A 24,475-nucleotide genomic window follows, 5' to 3' on the forward strand; every position below is an offset into this window, starting at 1 on the left:
TAGGTATACAGTCTGGTTGACTACCTTAGTTTTGATTGCAAAACCCACACCAGCTTTATGGTACTTCCCTTCACTGTGGCTACTCCAGAATAATGTGTATAAAACTTTGATTTCAGTTACCTGGCCTTCATTTGCCAGCTCACTCAATAGCGGCTATTTAGATGCAATAACTGTTGAGTTCTCTCACTAGAGCTATTCACCTTTCAGGTCTACTGGATTTTGTGTTGTCTGTAAGTGTGTACACAGTCCATGTGAGTGGAATTATGTTTTCAAAAAGTTTTGTATATTTTTTGTGGACAAGGTTGCATCCCCATCTGCCATTGTAATCAGGGCAGGATTGGAAAAGCAGACAAATTTCAAGGTACCTTTTCTAGTCCCCTCTCCATACCATGAGGTGATCCATGAAACTTAAATACTCCAACACTAAGGGGGTTGCCAAATCTGGTGAGAAGATGACCTTTGGTTGGGTCTCCTGGTTTCAGCATATCTGTTCTTGCCAGTTGCCACAGGACCTTGAGATAGGTAAAAATGATAAAATGATACAGGTGGTGTCTTTTGATTTGTGAATAATTTGCATTTAAGTGGGACAGAGTTGTACAAAGTCATTTATCTCACTTTCACTTCCAGAGTCATTACAGTATAGTGACAGGAGAGAATCACAACTTCTGATGATGGCTCAAAATGCAGTGGAAGACCTTAAAGTTTTTGATATCTGAACAATCTCTAAGTGTTCCAAAGCAATCACTTCAACTGCCTTCATGGTCATTGAAACAAAGTTTTCTCCTTTGCCATTTTAAAGATGAGGAAACTGAGAAAATCAGATGAAGTAACTTGCCCAGAGTCACAGCTAGTAAGGGTCAGAGGTGAGATTTGAACTCAGGAAGAACATTCTTCCTGGCTCCAAGCCATCTACTGCATCTACTGCATATCTACTGCATCACCTAGCTGCCTCGTTTTATTCTTCCTCACAATAGTTCTGTGATAGAGATATTGAAAGAACAAAGCCCATTTATAGATGAGTTTCCTCATCTGCAAAACGAATTGGGGAAGGAAATAAGTCATTCTAGTATCATTGCCAAGTAACCTCAGATAGGTTCATGAAGACTCAAACATGACTGTAAAACAATTGAACAAGAACAAACAGATGAGGAAATGATCACAGGAATATTCCCAGTCAGTTAATGAACTAGCTTTGATTTAGTGCCTAATACATGCCAAGCACTGCAAAAAGTTCTGGGGCTACAAATAAAAGGGGGGCAATAGAGAAACTAAGAATTAAAAACAAAATTTTCTCAAATCAAGACAAGTGCTCTTTTCAATGGGCAATACTGTTAAGCCCTCTGAGTGATAAATAAGACTTATATGACATTGACCTTACCCTTAAGAATTACAGTCAAATTAGGATGCAAACTGCATTATGCTTTCTACAGACAAAATATAACCAATATATTCAGGTTAAAAAGTGAAGAGACTGCTCAAAATTTTCATATGATCTGACAAACCACAAGTTATGGAAGAAATTTATAAAATTTACTCCTATATTGTTCTCTTTTAACCTCCGACACATCAATAGGCTAAGAGGAAACAATCATTTCCCTTTGAGTTTACCAAAATAACAACAACAACAACAAAAAACAACAACACCAATTTTAATTTACCTTCTTTTAAAGAAGAAGGAACAAGAGTAAGAGAAGGAAAAGAAAGAGAAGAAAAAGAGGAAGGAGATGAAGATGTTAATTATGCAAGTATTTAATCTCAACAAATATCCATAGAGATTTCTGCAAATTGAAGAATTATGGAAATCATCCACATGAATATTTATATGATCATATATAGAAGAGTATTATGTACAAATGATTACTCAATTTTTTTAAAAAAGTAATAAATCTTTGTATTTTCAGCTGTAAATGATTTAACTTTCAAAAATATTTTTACATTAATTGCAAGATCTCTGTTCCAGTTTCTATATTTTTTTCTTAAAAATCATGATTATAAGCTAAATGGTGAATCAGAAATTCATAAAGAAATTTGACACTTAATTTTGGATTTATATATTTGTAAGTACTAGCTATCCCAACTTGCAGAAAGAAGTCAATTCACAACATAATTTTAGTTATTAGTGGTTAATTCTATTTGTTTCCATAAGCATTCAACTTTGTGATAACTGAGTATAAATAACATTTCGAATTGTGCATCTTCTGACATGGTAATATATATATATACAACATAAGTCAACAGAAGTGCTTCTCTGTTTAAAAGATTGTTGTTTTATGTCATCATTATTAGTAATAATGTTAACACAATTTAATTCTTTCTATCTATCCACTTTCTTCACATTTTCATAAATTTATGTCCAACAACTTTATTGTCATGCATAGTATTTTCTCTCACCTTCTCTCCCTGCTTCAGGTCTAGAACCAGTAATCATGATCAAATTAACTTTACCATTGTTCCCAAATAAATTGTATTAATTTCTACCCTATAGCCTAATTCATCATATCATGCTTACAAATTCCCAGGCCAAAATGACCACTCTGGTCCTTTCTCTTTATATGTTAATTCTCCAATTAGAATGTAAAGTTCTTGAGAATTGTTGTACCTGTATCCTAATTCTAATTCTCATGACATTATATAGGGAAAGTACTTAATGCTCATTCCCTCTTCTCTGTCTCTGTCTTTGTCTCTATCTCTTTGTCTCCCTCTCTCTCTGCCTCTATCTTTCTATGATCTCTATCTGTGTCTTTGTCTACCTCTGTTTCTGTCTTCCTCTCTCTGTCTCTGTCTCCTTGTTCTTTTCTGTCTTTCTCTCTCTGTATTTCTGTCTCTATCTCCTCTTTCTCTGTTTCTGAATTTCTCTCTCTCTCTCTCTCTCTCTCTCTCTCTCTCTCTCTCTCTCTCTCTCTCTCTCTCTGTCTCCATCTGTCCTTCTCTCTCTTCCCTTTATCTCTCCATAGATTGAAGACTTTGAAGGAACCTTAGAGGTTATGAGGTTATGTAGTCCAGTCTGCTCTTAAAAATTATGTAAATATTGACCTAGAGAGGTTAAGTAATTTGCCCAAGGTGATGCAAAAAGGTCAGAGATGCAATTAATTTAAACTCAGGTCTTTTGACTCCTAATGAGAATTGTTGTACCTGTATCCTAATTCTAATTCTCATGACATTATATAGGGAAAGTACTTAATGCTCATTCCCTCTTCTCTGTCTCTGTCTTTGTCTCTATCTCTTTGTCTCCCTCTCTCTCTGCCTCTATCTTTCTATGATCTCTATCTGTGTCTTTGTCTACCTCTGTTTCTGTCTTCCTCTCTCTGTCTCTGTCTCCTTGTTCTTTTCTGTCTTTCTCTCTCTGTATTTCTGCCTCTATCTCCTCTTTCTCTGTTTCTGAATTTATTTCTTTCTTTCTCTCTCTCTCTCTCTCTCTCTCTCTCTCTCTCTCTCTCTCTCTCTCTCTCTCTCTCTCTCTCTCTCTCTCTCTCTCCATCTGTCCTTCTCTCTCTTCCCTTTATCTCTCCATAGATTGAAGACTTTGAAGGAACCTTAGAGGTTATGAGGTTATGTAGTCCAGTCTGCTCTTAAAAATTATGTAAATATTGACCTAGAGAGGTTAAGTAATTTGCCCAAGGTGATGCAAAAAGGTCAGAGATGCAATTAATTTAAACTCAGGTCTTTTGACTCCTAAACCAACACTCTTTCAACAATATTACGCAATTGATGCTAAAGCTTGTTAACATTCTGTAACAATACATTGATTCAAATACTAGCTCTAATGCACAAGTCATTCAGAAAATCAGTGATATTTAGATTGCATCTACACATTCATTAGTGGTTCAAATGCTTTAGTTAAATTAATTTTTGTAGTGTATGGGAATTTTTGCAACTATAGATTTTAAAATTATAAATAAAATTATGGAAATTGCATTAATTTTAGGCATTATATGAAGTAAAAGAATGAGTGGAAATTTTAACTTTGGGAGATCACCAAATATCATCATTTTAATGCATTTTTCATGAGATGTCAATAGGAAGACCTTTTTGACCTTATTGAACTTCTCAGGAGCTAGAGAAATGGTAGATAAGAACTATTTTTTGCTCTTAGAATTCACATACAGGATTTCTAACTACACTCAACCACTGTCTTCTTAGTTTATTTCTTATACCAGAGCACACTGCTCTATCATATCTCTTTATTCTGGATAGGAAGAATTGCAAAGTTAAGAGGGAAGAAAAATTGTCATCAAGCTACCTTGTCAGTCTCCAAGGTCATGTGAGGAACAACTGAGCTATGAAAGTGCTGTCATCAAGCCAGTTCAAATCAAAATATAGTCCAGAAATTATGGTATTTACCACTGTGTATGACAGAATGAGGGAACTGATGTGGCAGTATCTGGCAATACTGAATATCACATAAAACTTCATAGTACTACCAACCTACCCATATCTTCTCCATCTTCCCTTCCTTCTCTCTTTCTCCTCTCTCTCTCTTTCTCTCTCTCTCTCTCTTTCTCTTTCCTTTTCTCTCTTTCTCTTTCCTTCTCTATCTCTCTTTCCTTCTTTCTCTCCTCTCTTTCCTTCTTTCTTTTTTTCCTTCTCTCTCTCTTTCTCTCTCACTTTTTCCTTTTCTTTCTCTCTCCCCCTTTCCCTCTTTCCCTTTTTCTCCCTCCCCCTTCCCACTTCTAATCCATACAAAGTCATAAAATATTATGATAATTTCATTTTGTCTCTGGGGATTTAAGAGAGCTTTACAATTACTAATTCTCAGATGCAACATAACAATGGTATTTATTTTATATTAAATAAAATTAAATGCCTAATACCGAGAAATATCACATAATTGTCTCTATATTAACCTAATTGGTAAAGAAAACTAGAAGTCTTAAATGTAAATCTCTTCACATAATTAAAAAAACATACTTCTTTAAATACACTCTTTTATGAGATTTTCATCATCATTTTTTACTCAAATTGTGTTCAATTTGCAAATTTCCTTCTGTGACCTAAATTAACATTTATTTAGGCTTTGATTTTTTTTAAAAAAAGCAATTAAAACAATAATCTGAGAAAACCATATTTCAATTTCACAACTTAAAGTAATTCTTTTATTATTCTTTTCGTTCTCCCACCAATAAAATGTCATCTTCTACTTTTTCAAATATCAAATTCATAGTGTTAAAACAAAACAAAACAATGTGATCCCACTAATAAGAATATTTATCTTCTTGAATGGATGTCCATCAATTGGAGAATGGTTGGGTAAATTATGGCATATGAAGGTTATGGAATATTATTGCTCTGTAAGAAATGACCAGCAAGAGGAATACAGAGAGGCTTGGAGAGACTTACATCAACTGATGCTGAGTGAAATGAATAGAACCAGAAGATCTCTGTACATTTCAATGTTGTATGAAGATGTATTCTGATGGAAGTGGATATCTTCAACATAAAGAAGATCCAACTCACTTCCACTTGATCAATGATGGACAGAAATAACTACACCCAGAGAAGGAACACTGGGAAGTGAACGTAAATTGTTAGCACTACTGTCTATCTACCCAGGTTACTTATACCTTCGGAATCTAATACTTAATGTGCAACAAGAAAATGGTATTTACACACATATATTGTATCTGGGTTATATTGTAACATGTGTAAAATGTATGGGATTGCCTGTCATCAAGGGGGAGGGAGTAAAGGGAGGGGAGAATAATTTGGAAAAATGAATACAAGGGATAATATTATTTTAAAAATTACTCATGTATATATACTGTGGAAAAAATTCTAAATAAAATTTTAAAAGAAGAATATTTATCTTCTTATTTGATTGGGCTACTTGACAAAGATGTATAAACTCAAGGAAAAAAAGAATTATTTTACAAAACTAAAACTCTTAAGAAGTTTGAACACTTGTCTTTCTCTCCTTCCTTAACAATGAAATATTTGTCATAGAATCACAGAATTTGAGAGTTGATAGAAATCTCAATTGTCTTTTAGTCCTACACATACCTGAAAGGAATTCCTAGAGTAAGGCCCATAGATAGTAACAAGATAGTACTTAATAAACTTATCTATTTTCCTTTTGTAATCAGGTTGAAGCAGACAATTTTGATGACTTCCCTTTTTTCTGCCTTCCTTTCAAACTCCCACAAATTCACATCAATGTAGTACTTTCATTTTATCTGTCTGGGAATCGTACAGGTTTCTACAAGCAGTGTTCTTTCAAAGTACCCTAATAAAGCCATTGAGTTCATATTAAATGAAGTTCAATACCTGACTCAGTCTCATCAAAAACTGTTTTTATTAAACTTTCAGAGAGTCTTGCGAGTATCTTGGCTATTATGGCTCAAAAGTCTGGCCTATTTCTCAAAACAAAATAGCACCTTATTACCACAGTTATTCAACATGATAAGAATATAAATTTTCTCTCATCTCTATGATTTAGTATTTGTTCATTAATAAATTCCATTGGAAATAGATGCAATCTTACAAGATAAGATATAATAATATGTCTGGAAATTCATGAATATGATTTCTTTTTCTCAACTTGTGTGCAGAAGAATTTTCCAATCTCTTTAATGCAGAAAATTTCAAACTATAGCTACATGATACCTAACATTTAGGCAATAAATTTAGCCAAGGTTCTATTTTTAATAATCTGATTCAAGAAGCCAGTTTGTTGTGACAACAAATCCAACTTCTTTTTTCTTGTGCAAATTTCTCCAATAACATCATTCATGCTATATATTTATGAATATAATTCTTGAAAATGTGATCCTAGTAATACGTTGCATCCTGGACATAGGTACAATACACATTTCTGTTTATCATTGTGTAGCCTACAGACTTATTTAAATATTTTAGTTATGCTAATGAAAAAAATGACAAATGAACAAAACATAACTTAGAAAAACTTAGATTTATTTTGGTTACTATCTACAAATGAAAAAGCACATTCTGGGATCTAACTAGGAACACATTTACTCATTATGGATTATAGAAGTACATATATGGAGACCTTACAGTCTCTTCTACTATTGAAATATAGGGAATCTTAGGTTCATGTAGCATCCAGGAAAAGAGATGATGATAGAGCAAAATCTCAAGCAATTCCAGTTGGATGAGCAGGTCATGGAACTCCTTAATAATGAGTAGGAAGAAGAGTTCCAATGATCATGGAAAAAGAGGTGAGTCCCTGACGTAGTAGCCATATTAAGAGAGGACTATAAATGTAGTGTTTCTGAGGCAGCAATTGCCCTTATATATTGTTCCCCTCCTCCATAAATTATCATCCAATTATTCTAATTCATGGCACTCTCTCCATCTTCTAATCTCAGCATTAATGTTTCATACTACTCATTCAGAAATTAATTATTCACTATCTTCTAATATCTCTTAAATTGTTGTCTTTACTCTTATTTAAAACTTTATTTTCATTTAAACTTTTTTGACTTATTCCTCTGACTAGAAAGTTCTTGAGATGAGAAACAATGTCATGTTTCTTTGCTACTCTTTTTATCTCCTAGAACAATATTTTGATTGAAGAATCCCAGGATCATATTGTTTTTGTTTTGTTATTGACCACTTCCCTCCCCCAATATGGCCTTCTCTTTTATCATCTTGCCTTTCCCATATCCCATTCTCTTCCTTCTTTCCTGCAGGGTAAGATATTTCTATATGCATATTGAAAGTGAGCATATTATTTCCTCTTTAAGCCAATTCTGATGAAAGTAAAGTTCACTTACTCATCCTTTCCTTTCCCTCCTCCCCTTCAGAGTTAAAGTGCTTTCTTACCTCTTTTTATGGCAGATAATTTACACCATTCCATTTCTTCCTTTCCCTTACTATTAATACATTCCTCTTTTACTTCTTAATTTTATTTTTTAGATACTATCTCTTCATGTCCAACTGTGATCTCCATGTATATATATATACATATATATATACACACATATATATTCCTTCTAACTGCCACAACAATGAGAAAATTCTAATGAGTTACAAGTATCATCCTCTCATCTCGGAATATAAACAGATAAATGTTATTAAGTCCCTTATTACAATACTTTCCTGATTACCTCCTTTTGCTTCTCCTGAATTCTATGTTTGAAAATCAAATTTTCAGTTCAGCTCTGGTCTTTTCATCATGAATGGCTGAAAATCCACCATTTTATTGAATGTTCACTTTTTACCTGAAGAATTATGCTCAGTTTTGCTGGGTAGATGATTCTTTGTTGTAATCTTACTCCATTGTTCTCCTGAATACCATATTTTAAGTCCTCTGATGATTTTCTCCTTGACTTAGAAGTTCCTGAATTTGGCTACAATATTCCTGGGAGTTTTAATTTTGTGATTTTCTTTTCAGGAGGTGATTGGTGGATTCTTTCAATTTCTATTTCACCCTCTTCTATTAGTATCAAGACAGTTTTCCTTGGTTATTATTATTATTATTATTATTATTATTATTATTATTATTTTTGTCTGAGATCATCTTTGAACTCAGGTCCTCCTGACTTCAGGGCTAGTGCTCTATCCACTGAGTCACCTAGCTGTCCCCCCCTTTTTTGAAAGATGATATTCAGGGCTCTTTTTTTATCATAACTTTCAGGTAGACCAATTAATTTTTAAATTATCTCATTTAGATCTATTTTCCAAGACAGTTGTTTTTCCAATGAGATATTTCACATGATTTTCTATTTTTTCATTCTTTTGATTTTGCTTTATTGTATTTTGATTTTTCATAAAGTCATTAACTTCCATTTGCTTAGTTTTAAGTTTTAAGGAATTACTTTCCTCAGTGAACTTTTGTACCACCTTTCACATTTGATGAATTTTGCTTTTTAAGGCATTCTTCTTCTCATTGGTTTTTTATCTTTCCTTTTGTGCAATTCTCAATTATTTTCTAATTTTTCCTCTCTATCTCTCTTACTTGATTTTCAGAATCCCTTTTAAGCTCTTATATAGCCTGAGACTAGTTCTTATTTTTCTTAGAAATGTTGGATGAAAGAGCTTTGACTTTATTATTTTCTGACTATGTGTTTTGATTTTCCTTGTCATTACAATGATTGTCTATTGTCACAAACTTTTTCTGTTGTCTGCTCATTTTTCTAGCCTTAAATTACTCAGCTTTTAATTCTGTTAAAGTAGGGCTCTATTTCCAGGGTAGAGGGTACAGTATCCCAAACTTCAATAGCTTTGTGCAACTGTTTTCAGAAATCACAAGCCTCTTCACAAGCCTTTCTTCTCTGCAATTTGTAAGTGTCCCTGCCCCATTGAAATTATAAGATCTAGTGCTATAAAACAACAGCGTCCTACTTTACTGGGGTTGGGGTTGGGGTAGAGTCAGGGCCAGGGCTGTGCTAGCATAGCCTGTCCTAGGACTGTGAGCTGGACTCCCATGTGGTTTAACAGACCCTTTTGTGCTGATCTTTCAAATCCTCAATGTTGTCTTTGAGTTGAGAAGTCTGGAAGCCAGCAGCACTGCCACTGATTCAGAGGTCCCTAAACCAGTTCCTACTTTACTGGTGTGAGGTAGGGTCCAGGCCTGCCCTGGAAATGTGTGCTGGACTCCCACCCTGATGTCACAGATCTTTTCTGCTGACCTTCTAACTTGTCTTCAGATGGAAAATGATGCTGGGAAATTTTTTTTAAGTCATTTTATTTAAAGAAATTTGGAGCAGTTTTGCAGAGAGAATGACCAAGTTTCTTTTTTTCCTCTGCCATCTTGTCTCCATCTCAGAAGAGACAGATTGATAAGACTTTATCATTTAATAACAGATAATTTAGAGGAATTAAATATTCATAACATTCTAAGTTGTTGTTTGTTTGTTTGTTTGTTTGTTTTCTTTTTAAAAGTTAATTTCCTCTTTCTAGCAAGTGGAGAAAAGCTGCTTAAAAGCTAAGTCCCTCTTCCAAGTCCTACTGGATAAACTCCTTTTTATCTTGAGCTGTATACAAGTTGATAATGGAATCTTCTAAGGAATATAGGGGGAGGGGTGACTACTAACTGTTGACCACAAGTTTCTTTTTTCCAGTCTGTTTTCTGGTTACAAAAGGCACCCCCTGAAGGCAAGGACATCTGAGGTAGGATTAAGAAAAATTGAGAGAAGTTAACTAGTTATATGATCTGCTTTGTCCAACTGAATGATGCCTAAAACAAGTTTATGTCAGTTTTTTATTCTTCTTTTCTGATATAAAAATCAACTTTGTAAGTCATTTGGGGTCTCTGAAATCTGAGGAATCAGGTGACCTGATTTGATATGCAAATACTAGTTTTGAAAATTAAAATCATAAATGCTTGGTAACTTTTTATTTTTTTTTATTTCAGATAATAAATGTTAACACTACACTTAGGATTATGTGTAATATTAGTAAATAAAAAGCAATAATACTATGGCATAATACCCATTACCTAAATATTTTGTGCCAACTGCTTAACATTATCAGTCAATTTTAATAATTATAAAGACTTATTCTAAAGCAATCATTAATATCCTAAATATGTATCTACTTTCAAAATTTTTGACAGATTTATGTGATTGGAAAGCATTATTTGGGATAAGAACACCTACTAATCTTAATGTGTCAAAAAAGTTCTAGCAGCCCTTAGGGAGAGGTCCATGGGGAAATATGTATAGTGATAATAATCCCTCAAGAATTCAGAGTGAATGGAACCTAAGCAAACAAACAAAAATGATTTAGTTTTTCCTTTGGTACAGAAATGTGAGGCTAAATGAATCTTCTCCCAAATGGTCAACTAGTTATTTCCAGCAACTTTGCTTTCTCTTTTTTATAGGTTGTATATTTGCAGCTGAATGTAAATGGCATGCAGGATTATTTCTGAAAGTATTTCATCCTAGGAAAAATAGGATTTGAAGAGAAAAAGACTCAAAATAGGCTTTTAGCAGCCTTGAAATCAATTTAAAATTATTTATTAAAATCACAATATATCCACATGGGCCACTTAAAATAAAATGAGTATTCCTGGGAATTCTGTCTATGAATAAAACAGACATTTTAAATTTGCTGTTGTCTAGAAGGAAAGAAAGAACAGAAGCATGATATATTGTTGCAGTTCACAGGAAAGCATACCAACATGCAGCATCATTGCTATAAAGTAGAAATAATTGAAAACTATAAAAAACAGAGCTTAGGTATGGTAATATTTTTGTACTTTCTAGCATCTCAAACAAAACCAGAATAATATAGCTGATTGGAACCTTAAGTTTGAATTTATGAACTGCAAAATTTACAATCACTAAATATTTCACTTTTTTGTGATTTACAGCTGTGTTTAAATAAATCCATCTAATTATACTGAAGCCTGCCATGTAATCATGGACTAATCCCATTTGCATGCTTAGGAAGTGATAACAATGAGCTCCACTGGGCTATAAAGATTTAGATAAACAAATTGAGGGGTTTCTGCACTAATCCTAGGTATTTTTTCCTGAATTTTATTTGGCTTCCTACTTCCAAAGGATCATGTTTGTGACCTTAAACCAAAAGTAAGAAAGACAGATAAGTCAGTGCTTGATACTTCCCCACAAAGACTGGACCATCTGGACGCTTTGTATTTGTAACAGGTGCTTCTGGGATTTAGAGCCTAATTCTGGCCCAGATTCTGTTCTGTATGGGTGACTCTGTTGCTATGTGCAATTGTGCATTGCATTAATTGAAGAGAATGGAAAAGGCCAAGTATAGCAATTAGTCAGTTGGTCATGCAGAAAAGAGGCTGGTGGCTTAGTGCCATGGAATGTTGAATGCACAGATGTACAATACCATCAACTTTGCTCTCAGTGGTACTGTGCTAATCTATGACAGGTAGAACAACGATAAAACTTGATTCTAGTTTTCTGTCCCTTGAAAGAACCAATATATTTCATAACCACTGGAGAAAGAAACTTGCTAGGGTTAGATAATCTAAAAATAAGCCACCTCAGCACAAAAGTCTTCAAAACACAATGAGACAAAAACGTTGTCCCAAAGTGCCAGATGGGCTATTTTGAACTAATATGTACTCCGTAGTTGTTGCTTAATATTAATCACAACTTAAAAAAAAATAAACAAAATAGCTATCTTTTACTGCAATTCTAGTAAGTTTAGATATAATGTCTTACAAATTTGATCATAACTAATCATATCAATAGTCATAATTTTGGAAGTTTGCAAATGAATGATAATAGAACATTCTGAAGAAGAAATAGCTCATAAAATTAGTTAAAGTTTGTCATCCTTATTTCTAAGAAAATATATTTTTATACTTCATTTTCAAACAATAGCAATCTTTTGTACCCCAAATTTACTATCAACATCATAATATTTATACTGAAATATAAAATTTAATGAAAAACATACCTGTAACAGCTCAGATAGACAAAGGACAAGATTTTTTTTTAATGAGTTGCCAAATACCTTCAAAACAACTTGAATCGCCTTTTACCCATAGGCCTTAGATTTTAAGTACTTTGGAGGTCAGAGTTCTCTCCAAAAATATGACTTCCCACCATTGTGTTTACTTTCATCAATTAGTCAAAGATATCTTAGTTCAGTGAAAATGAAATATAATGAAAAAGCATAATAACAGAAGTAATAATAGGGAATTTTATCCATAAACTTGAAGATCACTCTCACACAAATATAAATGCTTTCTATGAGAAGATGCATAAACATTAGGTATGGGAGATAGATCTAAATGTAGCTAGATGGTACAGTAGTTAAGAGTGCCAGCTTGAAGTCATGATGACTCATTTTTCTGAGTTTAAATCTGGCCTCCAACATTTACTAGCTATATAACCCTGAGCAAGCCCCTTAACCATGTTTGCCTCATATGTAAAATGAGCTGAAGACGAAAATGGCAAACTATTCCAGTATCTGACAAGAAAACCCCAAATTGGAGTGTCCAAATTGGACATGACTGAAAATAACAGGGTAGATTAGCTATATTTACTTCACCTATTCAGACAGGTCTTTTTGTAATTTATTCACCCTCAGCAAAGTAGCACTGAGATTAATATGCTGAAGGGCAGGATTATTACTTTTTTAGCCAGCATCTTCAAACAATGATTCTGAAGCTTTCCCCATCTTCTAACTGAGTACTTATAGGCTGGAACAGCTCTTCATGCTAAGCTAATGGCACATGTGTTCTTTAAACTCTTTCCTCTACTGTGTCCTCTGATTTCCTTTGCTGAATCTGAATTGTGGCTAGAGACAACAATTTTTGTTCAGTGGTTATCACCGCCTCTTGGTTGGGGTCAAGAATTCTGAGAAAGAGACAGATAGATAGGAAGAGACAGAGACACACAAAGACATTTGGAGAGACAAAGAGAAACAGAGAGAGATAAATACAAAGAGAGAAGACAGAAAACAGACAGACATGCAGAGACAGACATAGAAACAAAGACACCCAGGGTCACAGACATATAAAGAGAGATAGGCAGGCAAAGAAAGACAGGCAAGGAAGGAGAGAGACAGAAAGAGAGAGAGCCAGGAATCCAGAAAATCAGAAATAGGAATAGAGAAAGGGTGCACAGAGAGAGACAGACAGGCAGACAGACAAACAGAGAGAGAGAAAGAGAGAGAGAGAGAGAGAGAGAGAGAGAGAGAGAGAGAGAGAGAGAGAGAGAGAGAGAGAGAGAGAGAGAACCACTGATAAGATGGTTTCACTTTTGAGTCAGAATATTTTCCCTATATTAGAAGCAGATAGTTGATAAAAACACTAAATTGAGAATCAGGAAAAAGTAAATCCAAATCCTATCTCAGATACTCCTGTGTTATGTGACCCTGAGTAAGTAACTTAGAGCAAATATAACTCATCTATAGAGTATAAATAATAGAAACACCCCCCTTTTAGGGCTTTTTGGTATGCTCAAAATGGAATCATATTTTAAAGGGATTTGCAAATCTTAAAAAAGCTACAATAAATGGCCATTGTTACGGTTGTTATTACTTTTGGCAAGGTCTTAATCTCTCTGGAGTTCAGTATTTCTAATATAGAAAATGATAATTTTGGATCAAATCATGTCTACGTTTCTTTTCCAGCTCTAATATCATTTGATGATATGACTTGTTAATGTTCACCTTTCCTTAAAGCCAGAGATGGAACAAAATTGTATGTTCACCTCACCTTTCCCTCTTTTCTTTGTTTCTGGCTTTGGTATCTCTATCTCTCTGTTCTATATCTGTCTTGATTTTTCTATCTGTGTTTTTTCCTATGTATATTTCTAGTTGCATCTCTGCTTTTCTCTATCAGTTTCTGCTCTGTGACTTTCTGCCTCTCTTTTTCTGTCTCCATCTCTCTTTTTTTGTGCCTTTCACTGTATCTCTATTTCTCCCCAATAATGTTCACTCTTCTCTTTCTTCGCTCTCTCTATTGATCTATCTCAATCTTTCCATCCTCACATAGAACTGATAGTCTCAAGGTTTTCATTTTTCCTCAAAATTTATTTATCTTTTCATCTTATCTTCTGGAAGATATATTAATTGAATGTTGCAGCCTTTACTTCTATGCACAGTATTTTGCGTGTATATGAGTTTTTGAACTTCCCCGTTTTTAAAAACAACAGCCCTTTTCAACTCTAGAACATGTTCTCTGAATGTTTACCTTGGCCAATAATAGTGCTTTGGCCTATGGAAGAATATATCTTAACAATTTATGCCTGGGTAGTTGGTAATCCATGGTTGCTGTTGTTAAATTAAGAATTGCATTCTTTGAAACGATGTAGAACCATGGTAGAGAGGTAAAAACCTTGGTATTTTTATTATCTTTGGTTTTGAGTGGCTATTCTGTTAGAAAGAAACTCAAAGCTGGAGGTTCTCTTGGGGTCAACATGTGAGAGGAGGTATTTTAAGATGCAATATAATACATACAGATATAATTTGTTGTAATTGCTAGAGTTCTGATTTTAAAGTTGGGAACATCTGATTCACTTCTGATTACCAGTTATATAAACCTGTTCAAATCACTTAATTTCTTATTGCCACAGAAAACTTCCCACATGTATCTACTAAATCATTAATAGGTTACCATCTGTGGTAGCTGGGTAAACTAAAGAAATCACATATTTTATACATTAAAATGTACATGCATTTTATACATGTTCCTCTAATTTGAATATATGCATATATCTACATATATATAAACAATTTATAATTTAAATTGTTTTGTAATGTCATTTTTATGATTTTTTTTAAAAAATAAGAGTTATAGACAAGTAATATTTGGCAGAGATAGTATAATTTATTATTGTTGTTTTATTATTTTTGTGCTATTGTTATTTCTCCCCTTCTCCTCCCACAAAAATATTTTAAGGGGAAAGTTTATTTTATTTACTTATAATAAGACTATTGAAATGATGAGAAAGATGTGAAAAGATGAGAAGATGGGCTCATTTATATGGTAAGAAACAGTTATGACAGGCAGAGCTAAAAATATTCCATTCCTTAATGTATTAGTATCCTTTTAAATATTTGGAGAAAAGGCAGAACATGTACAGCATGTTAGCTGAGTTAATTTTGTGAAGTGATGGGTGGATATTCAAGTGTGTCCCATATTAGGAACACATATGGATGGGTTGCAATTTCCTCCTTCGTAGAAAGTACTAAATCAATGATATTTTAGTATTTGGGTGAAAAATCAGGTTGTTCCTGATGTCCAACACTGTTATTTTATTTTCTACTTTAACTCACTTTTTAGGAAATAAAGAAGAATTTTCAGGAGATTCATGGTACTATATGCTAAGTCTATGTGATTGTCACCAACAAAGATAAGTGGATCTTATTCCAAAGTGTGATGTTTAGTGGAACCAGATGTCTATTGTACTTCTTATGTGAGAAATTAAAAGTATTTAGTGTCTTAGGTTGGATTGTATTTGTCATTTCTTCCTATTCTTTGTAATTCCTATTTTTCATTTTTTTCTTTTCATCATTTCAATACTTCTCATAAGACTTCATAACTTTGCCCCAAACTAATTAATCCCAAAGAGTCCACCCAAATACATTTAAAAAGTCATACATCTTCCCTTTCACCAAGAGGGATTTTTGTCCTTTTTACTTATTTTTTTTCTTATCCCCATTCTGACATTCACAACAGCTTTTATAATACTAGAGACTTTCAATATTTGGATCTGGAAAAAATTTAACATATCCTCCTTTTGATCAATTCAAACATTTTGATCAATGCAGCACAATAATGTCATTACATTTTTCAAATATGTAATTGATTTTGAAGAACAACTTTTTTTTTTTCACTACTGGAGTGTTGTTATTTGTTAATATACTGACATTCATAGTACCCTTTAAAATACTAACGTCTTTCAGTATTTGGATCTGGAAAGCAATCTAGTATGTCCTTCTTTTGATCAATTCAAACATCTTGATCAATGCAGCACAGTAATGTATCACATTTATCAAATATGTAATTGATTTTGAGGTAGAACATTTTTTTTACTACTGATGTATATAGTATTATGATTGAACACAGAAATTGCAATAAAGGATAAAGAAAACCATTAAAGATGCCCATTTATTGCAAAATAGTTTGTCTCCTGTCTTTCCTTCATTTTTACATCCCTTCAAAAACCAGATTATTTTTCTTTGAACTACATTTCCAAGTTTTACCTTTGGTTATGAAGTTTTGTCCTGGTGCTAGCGGTTTTATTAGCTCAATTAATCAGCTTTGTGAAATCTGTGGACAAAAGACAAAGCATAAAATCAGCAAGAATACAACTTAAAAAGGTTAGTTCCATGTGAGAAGCACAAATCACATCACAGGTTCATATTCTCATTGCCAGATTATCTGAATCTTCCCAGCTGGATGGGGATAGTGATTCAAACTTCCTAACCTTTCAGCGACCTTTCAGTCTTCATGTACTAAAGCAAAAGTGTGGGTAACTTAATTCTCACAAAATCTGATGCTGATATTTGGCAATTTCCACTCTGGCTAGGTGCCCTGACATGAATTAGCTTCTCTCTCCTCCTTGTGATAGGAATTTGAAGAATATGCAAGCAGATACAATACAAACACAGATGTCTCCTCATAGAAAAGTAGACTGAGTAGAGTTACTCAGTGGTTGGGGAGTGATTTTGGCTGCTTCACACTGTGGTTAAAGAGGAATAGTGATTTTCTTAAAAAAAACAAAACAAAACAAAAAAAAAAAAAAAACACCCAGTTTATACAAAAGATGACTTAGATGGTTAGATTTTCTTTTTATAATTGAAAAACATGTTAAAATTAAGATTCCCTTCATCTTAAAATGTTACTTTGCATATTAAGTGATATAATATTTGGAAATGAAATGAAAGGGAAATTAATCATTATAGTAGATCTAAATGTGGACAGCTAAAATGGAAGAAGTCTTTATATAAATAGTGCTTTGGCTCAACAAGGAATCAATATCACTGGCCTGACTCTGGTCTTGGTGTTCCAACCCTCATCTCAATGGTTAGATTTCCCATTCAAATATTATAATATTAATCCTAGAATAATGTTATTAAATAGAGGTAGAGAAAACATTAGAAATAGTCAGGCCCAATTGTTTCATTTATAGCAAAGGAAACTGAGGTCTACCAAGGTAAAGTGACTTGTGAAAAATCACATAGATAATAGATAATAGTAAGTTATAATAGTTTTCAGAGTTAGGATTTAATTACTTTCTCTGATACAATGTTTCTGACACATATTCAGTGACTTAAATATGTTCCGTTTGTACTCAACTTCAGAGGTCCAAATTAGGAAAAATAGATGGAAATCAGAAAATAAAAGACAAAGTATATGTTTAACCTATATCAGATTACTTGTCTCTTGGGTACGGGATAGGAGTAAAGGAATGGAGAAAAAATTTGGAACTCAAACTCTTACAGAAATGAATGTTGAACCTGTATTTATATATTTTAAAAAATAAAATATTGTTGAGAAAAACTAAACCAAAACTCATCACTATAAAAACTGACCAAAATGAGACATTCCTTACTTCTTCCTGCATGTCTCTTTAATTCTCTTCAAAGTCTGTGATTTTTTTAATTAATAAAAATATAATATAGATAAATGCAATCCCTATATTGGATAGGACTTAGATTGTCTGGTGGTTTGTTGTTTTTTTTTGTTTTTTTTTTTTTTTTTCTTCTGGATGCCATTGTGACTCTTCGCTATGGTACATTAAATTCCATCTTATTTTATCACTCAAGGAAGTAAACATGAAATATCAACTGTATGAATTTTCATATTTAATCAATTGACAAGCACTTATTAAAACTTGTTCTTTATCAGGTTCTGGGTCAAGAATACAAAGACAAAAACAAAACAAAACAAACAAACAAACAAAAAAAATATCCCTACTCTTCAGGATATTTGAGTGAATGGCTTTAGCACAGATTCTGAAACAAAGTAGGTGCTTAATAAATATTTTATTGACAGAAAATAAACATTTATTAAGCCCCTACTATGGGTAAGGTCCTGAGCTAACTATTGTGAGGCACAAAAAAAAAGGCACAAAAAAAAAAAAAAAAAAAAAAAAAAACAAGCCCTCTTCTCAAGGAGCTCATAATCAAATCGGAGTCATGGGAGAAACAACATACAATCATGAACTAGCAAATGTGTGTGTGTGTGTGTGTGTAACAATATATAGACATAGACAAACTAAATTAGAGATAAATTCAAGAGAGAAAACAGCTATTACCTACAAGCATATTTTATTAATTTTTTGTCTCTTGTCCCCCCTTCCAATTTATTTTGGTAAGAGCAAAGACAGCACTAGCTTTGTTTACTCTATAATATTATTTCTTTCATAAAATACAAAGGTATTATAGACATTCATCTTGAAATGTGCACATTATTCAGAATAATATGAAATACACTTTTGAAATAAAACAGAGACTTTATTTTCAAAATTCTAGAAAATTTTTAAAGTAATGGAGAGGATATAAGGAATTTTAAAATATTAAGTATTTGAAGCTAAAATGTTATTTGAGTAAAAACTAAAATTCATGGATAGCCCAGAAATTTCTCAATATAAATGATAACGCTACATTCTTGAAAAATATAAGGCATTGTCCCATGTCATCTTTAAACCCAATTGAAATACTGCATTCTGGAATGGAACACTCAGAGAGTTCTTTATTTTTTTTGAATTCTTAGCAACCGTGGTAGCAAAAACCACCACTTAAGTAGTAACTTAGAGTCAAGTAAACATGGCACGTATTTAGATAAAATCCAGGCTTCTTTTAACTCCAGATGTGGGCAATTCTACGACCATTTCCCGCCTTAGTAAGTTAATATATTGAAATTCTCTCTTTTCAAATTAATTTAGAGACACAGTCCTATTTTTTTCTACCAGGAGATCTACTGATAAAATTATCATTATGTCATTCTTTTTCTTCTTCTTCTTGTACTTTTTATAAGGTTATTAAACAGATTGATAGTAGATCTATATCATAAAATCCTTATTACTCAAATTTGCTAAAATAGTAATTATGTAAGGAGTAGTTGAAATTCTGGCAACATGTTCAAATTAGCAATTCTTTATTTGGATATTGTATCATTTTGAGGTTACCTAATTTTTCATTAGTTTGATTATAATGTGGACATAGAAATGTCTTAAGTCAATTAGAAAGATTAGTCACAAGAGAGTAAAAACATTGTAGAATCATCAAAGGGAACACATTTGATTATGGAATTATAGATCTACAACTAGATGGGATGTCATGGATCATTCATAAGGAAACTGAAATTAAAAATGATTGAGTTATTTTTCTAAGTTCAAAGAGTCAAATGTTATCAAAGAACAAATCTGAACCAGATCTGAGTCAAGATCTAGTGTGCTTTTATCCTATTAACAAGGACAGCCACAATAGTAACAACAACCACAACAATAATATAACATTTATGTATATTTTTTAATGTTTTTAAAGTATTTTTCAATTATATCATTCTATTTTCCCAACAACTCTGGGAAGATGACACTTTTATTGTCCTTGTTTTATAGTGAATGAAGCTAAAGCAGAGAAGTATTTTATCCAAATAACATTACAGTTCCAAATACTTAATACTTAAAAAAAAAAAAAAAATTAGAAATGGTTTAAAGTTCCTTCCATTCTCTCCATTACTTTAAAGAATTTCCTAGAACTCTAAGGTGATATAGCTAATACAATTCTGAGCTTAGATTTAAAATCAAATTTTCTGAACATTAAGTCTAGTAACATCCTCTGCTAGGTGAATTCACAACTCAGTACAGAAGGATGATGATATAATTATACTTTTATATCACCGATCCACAATTTTACCAATAATATAGTCATCTATAAATACTCTTAAGAGTTCCACACATGGCATTTCCTGGATACAAAATTTACTGGTATCATTATACTGAATACTGTTTTGATTAATTCTCAATCAACATCCTATTTTGCTTTTTTCATTATTTTATTATTTGTTTTTATTGTTTTTTGGTATTAGATCCAAGGTATATAAAATTCTACGTATAAAATGTTGATACTTAAGTCATGATCTTTTCAATTAATATGCTCTTTAGGTTGTGGTTCTACAGAAAAAAAAAATAGGTTTATATTAATATATTCCCATTTTCCTATTCTGGAAACTAAAGAATAATTGACTAGATTTACAAGTATAGTCAGTGACCTTATAATGAATTCCTGCTCCCCCCTTCTGTAAGGATAAATTGATCTTTATGACTCTAGGATCCTGTTAGCCTACTGAATTAAAATTTCAAAGACAAAGGTGATGCATGAAACCAATAATTAACGAATAGTTAAATAAAAGGCATAAAGTAATCCTTTAAGTAATCTTTTTTGTTTTCCACTTATTTACAATGTATATGACTGATGTCTTCAAGTATTTGATTGGAACATAAATACATGGAAAAGAGGTGATTATACACATATATATATACTTGATATATATTCTCAAACATATTTGTGAAAGAGAAATTACTACATATGTGTATATACATTTAAACATACATGTATACTCATATACATATGTGAATAGAAGTACTGCTCAACACAAAAGACAAAACTGGTGGTAACTGATGAAAGTTGAGGGGAGGAAATTTTTTGATTGGTGTGAGGAAAAAGTTCCTAACACAACTTCCGACAGTGAGATGTCTATCTTTGGAGGCAGTAGATTCCCCACTGCAAGTCTTAAAAAAAAAAAATCATCTAGATTGTTATTTTTATTCAGGTGTGTGTTGGATTGATTGGCCTCTGACGTCCTTTTCAACAGAAATTTTGTGATTCTGTTTAGACAGATATAAGAGCAAAAGAGAAGAAAACAGAACCACAAAAAAACCTTATTCTAATGTAACAGTTAATGTAATAGTTAATTTAAGGTATAGTATGCCTACATATAATTTTATCAAAATCATTCATATCCTTCCTTCCTTCCTTCCATCCTTCCTTCCATTTTTCTTCATCTTTATTTTTTTCTCCTTTTCTCCTTTGAAATTTAAAGTTTGAATAAGAAAGATTCCACATAATAGATTAGTTCTTAATATTTTGTGAATCATGGGCTTTAACCATCAAGTGAAGCACATGATCCCAATCTAAGAATAATATATTAAGTATATAACATAAAACGTAAAAGATAACAAAGGAAATTATTTTGAAATACAATTATAATTTTTTGAAGGTCACATACCCCAGGTCAAGAATCCTTGCAATAGCAAATGGTCTCAGAATATAAATAATTGATTTTAAGCTTTTGATATACACAGAAATATACATAAGTATATAAATGTATCTTCATTTCTCCATTAGTCAATAAGCAAGAATTTATTAAACACCTATTTTGTAACAGAAATTGTAGGACAATACCTAATAGAAACACAAGTCCAACAACAATTATACATAAACCTATTATCTATATCTATAATACATACAAGATACATATAAATATATGCAAGATAAATTTAGAGGGAAAGAATCATATCAATATTTTAAAAAAAATAATAATTCACCTAATGTAAGTTAGCCTTTGCTATGGCCATGGAGTGAGACAAAATATAGGCAGTCATTACAGATGGTGTTCATTGTAACAGCAATGTCAACACTTGTAAATGACATCACTATAGATGACCTGAATGCTAACTATTCCCTAAACTCAAAAGCTTAAGACTTCTAGGGAATTCAGAGACAGCACAAATGTAAGTAGTGATTGTCAGCTTATGTATGCTATATCTAATAATACACTCATTAGAATTGGTGGAATGATATCTTATCTTCCTCCTAAGTAACAGTCGTTTTGTCTTGATGAAACAGGAAAATTCTAATAAAATATGTTTTAATATACAAGAAATAAGCCCGGAAGTAATTTGAAAAAGAACTAGCTAAGAGAAAGTAGAATAAAATTTGTCTATATTCATCCCATCCTAATAAAGTTATGCATTATATAATGTTGGCGTAATTATTAATATATGTTTGGTTTCTCTTTTCATCATTTTCTTTGACAGTGGAACTGAGCGAGCCTTGCTTTTAGATTGCTATCACACTAGTCCTTGCCAAAGTTTGATACCAACACTCGATACCGGTTTGGAACCAAACAGTTACAATCTGATTCATAGTGAAGACTTTGTTTCCACTTTTTGTTTTAAAAACAACAAATTTTCTTTTCTTCTTTGGTGAATCTCAGCATGTGAAAAAAGTTCATTGAATTTTACTTTACTCTTCTTACAAACGTGAAAAAATGGTTGTCTTGGGTTCCAAATGGATTATTAAGGGGCAGCTGTCCCGCCTTTTTTCTTCTTTACCTTCTTTCACTCATGAGCAACATCAGCACCCTCAAGACCAGCAGCAGCAGCAGCCTCAGCAGCCGCAGCAGCCGCAGCCACAAGAGCAAGAGGTGAAAAAAAACCTTTGGAGAGATAACAAAATATTTCGGGATGAGAATAAAGCGCTCCGCAAAGAGAATAAGTTCCTTTGGATAGAAAACAAGGCTCTTCGGGGAGAAAATAAAACCTTTCGAATAGAAAACCAGGTACTTCGGGAGGCAAATCAGTTCCTTAGACAGCAAAATCAGATCCTCTGGGAGGACAAGAGGATTATGTGGGAGAACAAAAAAGCCCTCTGTGAAAAAAGTAATGCCTTGAATAAGGAAAAAAAAGCTTTTTGGGAACAAAATAGAGCCCTTCAGGCACAGATTAAGGCTCTTCAGGAGCAGGAGAAAGCTTTCCAAAATGAAGAAAAGGCTCTTCAAGAAGAGATCAAATCCCTCCACGAAGAGATCAAGGCCCTCCAGCATCAGGAAAGTACCCCGAATATGGAGGAGCAAGCCCTGTGGAAGGAGAGTAAAGCCCTACGGATGGAAGAACAAGCTCTATGGAAGGAAGAACAGGCTCTTCGGGAGGAGAACAAGGCCCTTAGGGAGGAGAATAGTGCGCTGCAGGAGGAGGAGAGAGCCCTTCGAGAGGAGGGGAATATACTGGAGGAATGGAACAAGATTCTCCAAGGAAATGAAGAGGAAATGCGGGATAACAGTGAAAATGTAGAATAGGGGCACATAACCAGAGAAATACGATTTGTGACTGTGACCCATATGACTGAGAAAGGATGATCGTGGGCTTTTCTGCGTGAGATGAAAACATAATGAGAAAACAGTTAAAAAAAAATGAGAATCACCTGGACAGGTGAAGCCAGTTAAAGTGAAATGATTATTCTGGGCTTGGCGCCAAAGGCCTTGAAGTTTACCATGGTAAATTTACTCAGTAGCAGGTCCTGGAAACAATACAGTGCTGATGAAGATTCAAAAGGGTAATGGTGTCCTAGTTTTATTGGTTTAGTGTTAAATTGCTAGGGTTACATATTTCTCTCCTCTGCTCTTTGACCAAAATTACTCCATAAGAAAAGGATTACAGTTCTGGAGCTGGAAGGGACCTCAATAGTTAGGAAACTCAATCCCCCTCTTTTTCACAGATGAGGAACTAGAGCCTTCTAAGAAGTATTAGCTAGGTTTCCCCTGTTTTCTCTTTATTTGCATATTAATCTATTTTTTAAAAAATAAGGTTAGGTCTTATCTTTTTCAGTCTGGAAATATGGAGGGCTATTCACAAACCTGACCCTTCTCCTGATCAGCCATTTGTGCAATTCATAGTGTCTGTGCTCATCATATAAATTTCCCTGACTTAGAGCAGGAGATTTGCTCAGCATAAGTCCAAAATAGCTCAGAACTTTGGTGATACTGAGATTTGCTAGCTTCCCATCTCTCCCCTCATTGTTTTTTTTCTTTTTATTAAGAAAGGTTAAAAAAAATGAATTCTAGTAAATTCATTTAGGAGGTATATGCCCCTTACCAAGTTTACTTATTATTTAAAAGATAGATTAAGAGAATTGAAAGACTTTAGGATCATTTAGTTTTATTCCCTTGGTGTTATGTAGGCCCAGACATTTCAGACCACACAGGTTACAGAAGTGGTTGTGCCTCCAGTATCTCCTCAGGTTTTATAAGATTTACAAATAATATAATGATAATGATAATGAGGCT

The 24,475-nt window shown here is 33.1% G+C and overlaps 1 protein-coding gene and 1 long non-coding RNA gene across 2 annotated transcripts in view; one reads left to right on the forward strand and one right to left on the reverse strand.

The window, feature by feature from the left end:
* LOC141560671 (uncharacterized) overlaps positions 1 to 22,041 on the reverse strand; it is a 39,377-nt gene extending 17,336 nt beyond the window's left edge. The window contains exons 1-3 of the long non-coding RNA XR_012487775.1: positions 21,957 to 22,041; positions 16,606 to 16,672; positions 366 to 512 (exon numbers count right to left, since the gene is read on the reverse strand). This is a non-coding gene — a long non-coding RNA (uncharacterized LOC141560671). The remainder of the gene's footprint in view (positions 1 to 365; positions 513 to 16,605; positions 16,673 to 21,956) is intronic.
* LOC141560670 (uncharacterized) lies at positions 19,062 to 23,743 on the forward strand. The gene is made up of 2 exons (XM_074299229.1): positions 19,062 to 19,249; positions 22,449 to 23,743. Exon 2 carries the CDS (start codon positions 22,682 to 22,684, stop codon positions 23,486 to 23,488), a length of 807 nt encoding a protein of 268 aa, XP_074155330.1. The 5' UTR covers positions 19,062 to 19,249; positions 22,449 to 22,681; the 3' UTR covers positions 23,489 to 23,743.
* Positions 23,744 to 24,475: the final 732 nt, after the last annotated feature.

The sequence above is a fragment of the Sminthopsis crassicaudata genome, chromosome 3 (genome assembly GCF_048593235.1).
Source record: "Sminthopsis crassicaudata isolate SCR6 chromosome 3, ASM4859323v1, whole genome shotgun sequence".
In the NCBI taxonomy this organism is placed as follows: Eukaryota; Metazoa; Chordata; class Mammalia; order Dasyuromorphia; family Dasyuridae; genus Sminthopsis; species Sminthopsis crassicaudata.